Source organism: Micropterus salmoides, unplaced genomic scaffold, assembly GCF_014851395.1.
Source record: "Micropterus salmoides isolate LMB-PRFRI ecotype aquatic unplaced genomic scaffold, ASM1485139v1 Ms_hic_scaffold_7, whole genome shotgun sequence".
NCBI lineage: Eukaryota > Metazoa > Chordata > Actinopteri > Centrarchiformes > Centrarchidae > Micropterus > Micropterus salmoides.
In genome coordinates, this window is record NW_024044459.1 from 36,638,958 (window position 1) to 36,648,984 (window position 10,027).

Below are 10,027 nucleotides of genomic sequence, written 5' to 3' on the forward strand. Positions count from 1 at the left end.
TTCTGAAGACACGGTGTATTCAAGTAAGAGTAGGAGGGAGCTTTTCTGACTCTGTGTTCGTAGAAAATGGGACTCCGCAGGTTAGTGTCATCAGTCCAGTTCTGTTCAATGTAATGGTTAATAATATGTTTGATGAGGTAGGAAGGGGATTTCAGCGATCTTTGTTTGCAGATGATGGAGCAATGTGGAAAAGAGGCCGTAATACTGGGTACTTATTTAAACAGATGCAGTGTGCTTTGAATAAGGTGCAGGCTTGGAGTGATAAGTGGGGTTTTAGGCTGTCATTGAAAAAAACAAAGTATATGGTTTTTGGCAGGAATATAGACAGTCTGGGTCTTAAGTTGAATGGGGAACCTCTTGAGAGAGCCAGGGTCTTCAAGTTTCTTGGGGTCTGGGTAGATGAAAAGCTAACGTATAAACAACATGTATGTAGAATGGAGAATAAATGTGGAAAGGTTATTAATATTATGAGGTGTTTGGCTGGGTGTTCTTGGGGTGCAGACAGGAATCTTATGCTGATGATTTATAAAGCAGGATTTGATTATGGGTGTCTTGCATATGCATCAGCAGCTAGGTCCACGCTTAATAAGTTAGATGTGGTTCAATCTAGGGCTTTGAGGACATGTACTGGGAGGTTCCGCTAAGGCTGCGACGTGCAAAACTGGCATTAAATTATTTCGTAAAAATGAAAAGCTTTGGGTCTTTAGCTCTTCCTTCAGTTTCTTTGTTAGCAGAGTGTTGGGAGTTTAGAAAGGGTGAGAGTAGGCTTAATAGATATAGTGTTTTACATTCTGTTAAGACATCACAGAGGAGCTTAAGCTTAATGAAAGGAAAATGGTGCCTTCTGTCTACTGGCCATCTATCCCTCATTGGCTATTGCCTGAGGCTGATTTAAACATATCTATTAAACATTTAATAAAGGAAGGAAGTGTAGGAAATGTTGCACATTATGTACTGGAGCATCTTGGGAAATTATGGAGTAGCTACATAGATATTTATTCAGAGACCCTGAGAATAAGAAAGTGGGCTTTGGTTTATATGTTCCCCAGTTTCATGTTAGACAGGTAGATGGCTGATGAGGCTGCGAGGACAAGTTTAGGAAGGGAAAATGTGGAGGTGGAGGTGCCATTTGACAGACTGGAGTGCCGTAGCATCATTAAGGAAAGACTGACACAACAATGGCAACACGAGTGGAGTAAAGACACCAGCGGGAGAAAGTTCTATGATGTAAAACCATTAGTCAAACCTGGGAAATTAATTATCTTGCCTCGGATGGATCAGATTAAGTTGGCCCGATTAAGACATTGTGGATTGGCAAGTGGGCTGTTCCTGGTGGGAAAGCACAGGGACGGCAAGTGCAAAGTCTGTGGAGTCTGTCAAGCATGTCCTCATGTTCTGTCCTCATGTTCTGTCCTCATGTTCTGTCCTCATGTTCTGAGGAAAGAAGATTGTTGTTCATTGGCCTAAAGGTTCTGGGAGTTGATCTATTATCTGTAAAAACTCTGATGGGTGATGGTTCTAATCAAACACAAAGAGCATTGGAACTATTTCACTTCCTAAAAGCCACGGGCCTATATTGGAAAATATAGGTCAGGGGGAGCTTTACTGAAGACTTTATGACCAGTGGGAGGCAGCAATGCACTAACAGAGCCTAGTCTGCCGGAGAGGAACAGAAGAAGAAGTATCGCGATACTTGTTCCCTCCGTGATCTTGCTCCACGCAAACAAAAATGGTGGCCGCCTGACCGTCCATGTGGCTCCGAAGACAGAAAAACTCCGTCATAACTTCACATTAACTTATCAAATATCCTGTAAACACACGGTGGACTCGGCGGTGAAGCTGCTAGCGGCTCTGCGAGGAACTAAAAATGCAACACGACGACGTAAGTGTGATAAATGAGTTAAAAGCTGCGGCTGCGGCTAAAGCTTCATGCTAACGTTAGCTTACCGGTAACTATGTAAAAACTGATAAATCTGGGTTATTTTTTATTAATCTGTTCAGTAGCTAGACTACGTGTTTAACAGTGGTTATCTTTACTAATTATATACGGATAGAAATATAATGTTTTAACAGCATTTCACACACGTGGGCACTAAGCTAGTTTTACATGTTAAGTGTGACGCCAAACTTCGGTATAGAAAAGCATTTTTTAAGGTTGTTTGGCTTCTCTGCGAACAAACACAGCTGTTAGAAAGTGAGTCGACACACACATTGGTAGGGTCTTACGGGAACTTAAATTCGGCAACACGTTACCTGTCGATATCTTCTATTTATTTACTATTTATTGACATATCTTGTACGGTTTACATGTCAAGTGTGACGCCAAACTTCGGCATAGAAAAGCATTTTTTAAGGTTGTTTGGCTTCTCTGCGAACAGACACAGCTGTTACAACATGAGTAGATGCACACATTGGTAGGGTCGTACTGGAATTTAATTTCGGCAACACGTTACCTGTCGATACCTTCTAGTTATGTGCAGTTTATTGGTATATCTTGTACATGCATATTAGTGTCACTATATTAAATGTAATGTGTTTATAGACTGTGATTCTGCATTAAAAGTATAACTGACGAAGAAGACCTGGATATCATAAACAAAATTTCAGATATAAACATGCTTTGAATTGTTATTACGTTTGTGCTGCTGTAAATGTGTTGAATCTGCTTCCTGCAGGTGATCTGGGACATTATCGGGAACAAACAGTTCTGCTCCTACAAAGTCAAGTAAGTCTCTGCACCTCATTAATTTATTTGGTTATTCAGTCATTCAGTATGGTAGTTGTTTAGTAGTTTGTGTCTCATCTAATCTCATTGCATTTGAGGCTACATCCACACGATTACGATCTCCGTCCACACCATCGTTTTACCTTGTTCCTTGTACATTAAAATGATTGAAAACGCACATCTGGTGCATGGCGGTGTGAACAGGAAGCAGGTTGACTACTCAGCAGCTGCAGAACATTTCGCTGAAGAAAAAAGTTCAACTAGAGACGAACAAAGAACTGCGATGGTGAAGAACCACAGCAGAGACTTCTTTGAAAGGAACACGGGAGGACAAAGACTTTGGCGACAGGAAACAGACTGGGAGGCGTTGCAAAGTGTAGAAGTGTTATTTACACAGTACAGAATACTTTAATAAAGTATGATAAGAGCCAAACGTGAGCGTCCTCGTGTCTTAACGCCCTCTGTTCTCACCTGTCTGCACTAAAACGCTACGCCGGAGTTTAAAACCAAAACGGGCTCAGCAGCGTTTTCAAACCTTTCTGTTTTAGGTGTTCAGATTCACCGTTTTAGCCTGAACGGGAGGCGGAAACGTAGCAGAAGGTCTGAGTTTTAAATCGAAATAGTAGGAGTTTGGATGGAGCCTCAGCCACAGAGTCATAAACCCAGAATGTCTTGTAACAACACTATAAACACATGTTTTAACCTGCTTCTTGCGGCCGAGCTCGGGTAACATCTCCTCTCGTCCTTCTGTGCAGGACGAAGGATCAGGGCTTCTGTCGGAATGAATACAACATCACAGGGTTGTGCAACCGCTCGTCCTGTCCGCTGGCCAACAGTCAGTACGCCACCATCAGAGAGGAGAAAGGTAAAGACATCAACCGTTAAACCTGCAGGAACACTGGGTACCACATCAGTAGGGGGGTCGTTGGGATCAGACAGCAGAATTATTATGTGGGCACCACACACTGAGGTACGAGGCTGAGTTGGGGGAGAAAAAAGGATGTTTTCTGAAAAATAGAAAAATAAAAATATTCCCTAATCTGTTTTTAGACACCCAAAAAATTAACAACCCTCTTGCAGTGCTGGAAGAAGAACTCAGATCTGTATGTACAAGGACTGTAATGAGAGAGGAAAGACGAAGAAATAAAGTTCTGATACACACATTTGTTTTATTTTATTGTTTTAGACGAGAGAAGTTTAACAGAAATCTGACGACCACAAACTGTTTAGAGCTGTAAACATTCAGGAACAACGATGACACTGAAACAGGGGAAAGAACAATAATGAATAATTAGTAATAATTTCTCTTGTAGGTCAGTGTTTCCTCTACATGAAGGTGATCGAGAGAGCAGCTTTTCCTGCCAAGATGTGGGAGAAGGTGAGCAGACGGTTTTATTAGTTTTAAAACGAGTTTAAAGTTTAAATGCTGAAACGCATTTTAATCTGTGTGTTGTGTGTGTTTGCAGGTGAAGCTCAGTAAAAACTACGAGAAAGCTCTGGAACAGATCGATGAGAATTTGATCTACTGGCCTCGATTCATCCGACACAAATGCAAACAGCGCTTCACCAAAATCACTCAGTACCTGATCCGCATGCGCAAACTGGTGCTGAAGAGACAGTAAGCACTTTTTAACAAACTACAGGAAGTAGCTGCTCTTCTTTCAAGTTTCTAAATCTGAACATATTGTATCAAGGAACAGAAGAGAAACACTGGGACGAAGTGAGAGTGTGAGATAATCCTTTAACTCGAGCAGTTAAACATGAAGTTAGAAGGCAAGCAGCACCAGAGACGATCTTAGAGAGTCCTGAACATAATCCTTGAGGAAAAGCCCGTAACGGCAAACATGGCGGTTGTATGCACATTCCCGCCCCCTCCAGCTAGAAAACCAATCGTCTGCTTTTTAACAGCCGAGCCGGGAGACGCATTCAGCTGGTCGTGCGGCTCCACTGACATCAGTTCACAACCTGAGGTTTGTTTTAGATGTTGTGGCGGCGGCGAGGAGCAGGTCCGATCAGCGCTACATGTGATCTGCAGCACTTGCAACATGTGTTACGGGTTCCTTCTATAAACGCATGTAGCCGTGTCTTTTAGTACCAGGATCTACTTTTCGAGGAACTAAAAGGTTTGTTTCCACCGCGGTCGAAAGAAGATCTCTGATCTACGCCATAAAAAGCGACTGACAGGTATTATTATTTAGTGACATCACTAACCATGAGCAAAATGTAAATATGAACATCAGATTTGATTGGATAACAGTGAAAGAGACACTGTTTTAAGGATGAAAGCTTAAAACGATATCTCTGGACTCCATCAGCTGGTAGACGTGGCGTTATCTGGGTGTTGATTGTGATTTGTTGGTTTGCACGTGTCAAAGAGTCAACGGCGAAAAAAGAGACGAGCCGCAGAAGCAAAGCGGATTCAGCTGTTTCCGTTTTAATAAAGTTTATGGTCTGACTGTCTTTCAGGAGGAAGCTGGTTCCTCTCAGCAGGAAGGTGGAGAAGAGAGAGAAGAGGAAAGAGGTGAGCCGAACGTTAGCAACACTCGCTCGCTCTTCAGACGGGAGCGTCGGCGGCGTTTTAACCGTATTGAGCCGTATTGTTGTGTCTGTTTGCAGGAGAAAGCTCTGATCGCCGCTCAGCTGGACAACGCCATCGAGAAGGAGCTGCTGGAGAGACTCAAGCAGGGAACGGTACGACACGCTGAAGCATTTTTTCCCCACACCTGCCTAAAACTTTTGCTCAGTACATGTTTATGCTGATGTGATTAACTATTAGGGCAGCAGCTAATGAGTATTGTCATTATCGATTAATCTGTATTTTCTTCATAAGTTGTTGGCGCCAGAAAATGGTGAAAAATGTTGCTCGGCGTTTCCCAAAGCCCGACCTGACGTCGTAAAATGTCTTGTTCTGTCCACAACCTAAAGGTATTCGGTTTACTGTCACAGAGGAGGAAAGAAACCAGAAACTATTCACATTTAAGAAGCTGGTATCGGAATAAAGTTGGCGAATAATTTAATAATCGACCACTAAACAATTAATCGACTTACTATTAAATAAATAACATATTTCAGGTGTCAAAATAAAGTGCAGACGAACGACATCACGTCCAAACCAACTAGTTATAAACTTACTGCAACTGACAGCAAAAGAGCCACAACTCAAACAAAAGACAGTAAATAAAAAATGCAGATAATTAAAGATATTCCAGAAGTACATTAAAAAAACTGTTACAGTAATGAAACTGTTACAGTAATGAGAGTAAATGTAATTCATTACTCATCAAATACTTGAGTTTACACTTTAGTTCAGGTCATCAACTGCAGTGTGAGCTAACATAACGTAAGCGCGGCGGCGTGCTAACGTAAGCGCGGCGGCGTGCTAACGTAAGCGCGGCGGCGTGCCAAGCTCGGACAGAATGAAATGTGTTTTTGTTTTGGGTTAATAAACATTTGTGTGTGTTGTGTTTTCAGTACGGAGACATATACAACTTCCCGGTGCACGCCTTCGACAGAGCCCTGGAGCAGCAGGACCAGGAGAGCGAGTCCGAGTCTGAGGAAGAGGAGGAGGAGGAAGATGATGAGGTGATGATGAAGGACACTCGGCGTTTCAGGGTCAGAGCCAGAACACGTTCAGCTCTGTGGGCATTTATGAACGCTCTCCTTTTCTGTTGCAGGACGTCGGGAAGAGCGAGTTTGTAGCAGAAGAAGAAGTGGAGGAGAGCGACCTGAGCGACTTCGAGGTAACTTTGTTTTACAGGATCAATAAAGCAGCTGTCGTGTGCAGTTAGTGGAGGTTAAAGGTAGCTTAAGTTCGTTGTTATAAACCTGCACCATCGATATTTCTGTTTCTTCTCTCAGGACATGAACAAACTGAAGACGAGCAGCGACGAGGAGGAACAGGACGAGGAAGAGGAGTCGTCCAGTGAAGAAGAGGAGGAGGAGGAAGAGATGGAGGTGCAGACGAAGGCCTCCAAGTCTAAAGGCAAATCTCCGGCAAACGGCTCGGCGGCGAGGAAGAAGCGAGCGTACGTGGAGATCGAGTACGAGCAGGAGACAGAGCCCGCCTCCAAGAGCAGAACCACGTTGTGATGTCACACCACCTCTGCTGCCAATCAAACTGTGTGCCGTCTGTGAGGTCAGCAGACTCCTGCCGAGGACACGCCCCCCTCCACGCTAACAGACTCGGGATCGTCGTCGGTGTGTTTTTTGTACTCAGCCTTTTCTGAAACGGACTCTGGACCGCTCTGTTCACGTGTTAAGTGACGAATAAAGTTTTCTGACCTCCTGAGCAGCTGCTGCTACCGTTCGCCGCCGTAGAAGCCGTGCGGCTGCTTGTTGACGGTCAGACGGCAGCAGAGACTTTTCATCTCACTTTATCGTTGCTAACGTGCCCCTCTCTCTTTTCTGGTCTTCAAAGCTAACAAGCTACATGCTAACAACAGAGTTAGCCCCTCCCCCTTCCCGTGGACCACCATGGCATCTTATTTCAGGAAACACATGTACGTTGGTAGACGGCGAGAGACGACTAGTGTTTAGATCCCGTTTAAATTGTGTCCTGAATGAAAACGCGTGATGTTTGTTAGTTTAAAAAAAGATAATTTAAGTCAAGAAAGTCGCATTTTGTCGTTAAAATATCGGTCCAAAGTTAAGTTTTAGAACACCGCCATGTTTGTAGTTCTGTAAATCTAACTAGTTCAAGTCCAGTGAAAAACCTTTATATGCAACCAAAGTGAAGCGGTAAACCAACGTTTCCGTCACCAAAACAAACACTTTCAGAGGCAAAATTAACAATTAAATGAAGGAGTTTTGGTCATTATTTCACCGTAGGATCAACTGATGACCAGCTGCTCTGCCTTCATAACTATATATAAAATTCAGTACATATAAATGTTGTGAGGGCGGATTAACAGGCCGCTCCAAGGTGTTTACTGTAGAAACGTGTTTACTTTCCTTCCACTGCTGCAGAATGACCAAAGAAGGTAAAGACAAAGTTTAGGTCAACAAAACTAAGAAATAATGTAAATTTCATGGATCAATAATGAGTTAACAACTCTGCAGCAGTGAGTAAACACCTTGGAGCAGCCTGTTAACTCTTTAACTCTCTAACTTTATTTGGACTGTATTCTATAAAATGTTAATGAAGTCAGAGCAGCTGGTCATCAGTAGATCCTACAGTGAAATAATGAACAAAACTTGTTAATTTAACATCTGAAAATGTTTTGGTGACGTAACTTTGGCAGTTTGCTGCTTACTTTGGTGCCATTTAAGGTTTTTAACTTGACTTGACCTACTTAGACTTACAGAACTACAAACCACTGTTGTAAAACTTCTGACCGGTTCAAGGTTGTTTGTTCGTCATTTTACAGCACAGGGCGGCATAACAAGGATTTGTAGTTCCTTCATGCTACACACAACACATCAGTTAAGCTGATGATACACAGGGCAATTTTCTCAGCAATGGTGCAGGGCAATGTTGCTAGATGGCAACATTGCCCTGCACCATTGCTCTAAAAGTTGCTCCGTGTATCATCAGCTTAACTGTAAGAAAATACATAATTCGAACGAACACAAAGTGTTTCCCTCAGTGACTGAAGCTTCCATGTGTAGGTGATGTGTTTAAAGGACCAGGGGTCGTTGGATTAAACACGTCAGGTGAGAAACATCTGTGTGTGTGTGGAACATAGCTAAGCTACCAGAAATTAACGTTAGCTTAGCATTACAGCGCTAAAATGTTGCTGACACGTATTGTGTGAGACGAGAGATGTAGTTCACTGAGCGGTTTCACACAAAACTAAATGTTACTGTACTGTTTTACGACAAACTGAGTTTCTTGACTTAAATTCTTTTAAACTGACAAACGTGTCATTCAGGACTCAATTCAAACAGGATCTAAACATTAGTTGTCTCCCACTGTGCATATTTCTTTCAAAATAAGGTCCCGTGGGACAGAAGGGAAGGACTTCAACGCTCTATACCATGTGGGTGTGTTAGCACCAGTTTATTAGCCACACCGAGCTAAAGCCAGTCTGCAGTAAATCCTCCGGAGTGAAGGTTAAAAAGTTCAGTTCGTTGGTTCAGATGCAGAATCATTCTGGAGGATTCAGTTTGTAGAGCTGCAGCGATTAATTAGTTGCCAACTATCAAATAAATCGCCGACTATTTTGATAATCAATTAATCAGTTTGAGTCTTTTTTTTAAGAATTTAAAATTTATGAGAGTAAACTGAATATCTGTGTGTTGTGGACAAAAAGCATTTGGGAATGTCCTCTTGAGCTTTGGGAGAAATTCTTCACCTTCTGACATTTTATACCTCAAACAACCAATAGATTAATCAAGAAAACAATCGTTAGTTACAGCCCAACTATCGTGTTATACCGAGAGGTGTTTATAATATCTAATACTTCTCAAGGACTGAACATAACCTTCACGAAGGGATTTATTGCTTCAGTTTTCGCTAGATATTCCTAATAAACTGATAAATTGATTCAGTATACTTTAAACACTTTTTAAATCCTCTAAATTCATTTAAAGGTTCAGTTCAACCAAAACAATAAACACCAGCTCTCTCTCGCAGCATCTGTCCAGTCAGTTTTTCTTTCTGTCTGAAAGTAGTAAAACTACTAAAATACATTTAAAAAGTAAATGAGTAGAATAAAGAAAGCAACATCATTTCTCACATTTTGCCCCATAAAGGTGAAATAACTTGTCCTCAAGTACTGTATTTGTTATTTTGAGGTACTTTTATTTTACTTACTTAGTATTTAAACGTTATGCTACTTTATATTTCTACTCCACTCCATTTAGTTACATTTAAGATTGTTACAAAATATAAATCACCTAATAAGTTTTATTCTGCATGAGTACTTTTAAATGTGGTCCTTTAAGTATATTTTGATATGTATATTATGATAGTTTTGTACTTGATCTGAGTGCTTCTTCCAACATCACTAATGAGTTTGGATGGAGACTGAAATCCAAATAAACCAGAACTTTCTGACTGGACGGATTTCTGCTGGAGGACTCTTCATTATCACACAATGTTTAAATGTCCCACTTTACTGAAGTTAAAATCTGAAACCGAAAACCCCAGAGTCATGTTTCAGCTTTTCAGAGAAACGGATGTAGGAAATACAAACCTGCTGGACATCATGTTTGTTTGTACAGAGACTGGAATCATTTCATCTGTTCATGGAGATGCAGGACGGATCTGACCTGAAATCAGATCTGCTTTCTGAGTAAACCACCAAAAGAGACTTTACCTCTGCTTTAAATCTGCTTTAAATTCTGTTATGTCTGTTTTTA

General features: G+C 41.6%; 2 protein-coding genes across 2 annotated transcripts in view; both read left to right on the forward strand.

The window, feature by feature from the left end:
• Positions 1–10,027, forward strand: part of LOC119891530 (scavenger receptor cysteine-rich type 1 protein M160-like) — a 667,824-nt gene that overhangs the window by 443,657 nt on the left and 214,140 nt on the right. The gene's annotated exons all lie outside the window — the stretch shown is intronic.
• On the forward strand, positions 1,691–9,731 carry mak16 (MAK16 homolog (S. cerevisiae)). The gene is made up of 10 exons (XM_038703363.1): positions 1,691–1,882; positions 2,676–2,725; positions 3,481–3,590; positions 4,039–4,103; positions 4,192–4,343; positions 5,192–5,246; positions 5,342–5,416; positions 6,197–6,307; positions 6,400–6,465; positions 6,584–9,731. Exons 1-10 carry the CDS (start codon positions 1,868–1,870, stop codon positions 6,812–6,814), a joined length of 930 nt encoding a protein of 309 aa, XP_038559291.1. The 5' UTR covers positions 1,691–1,867; the 3' UTR covers positions 6,815–9,731.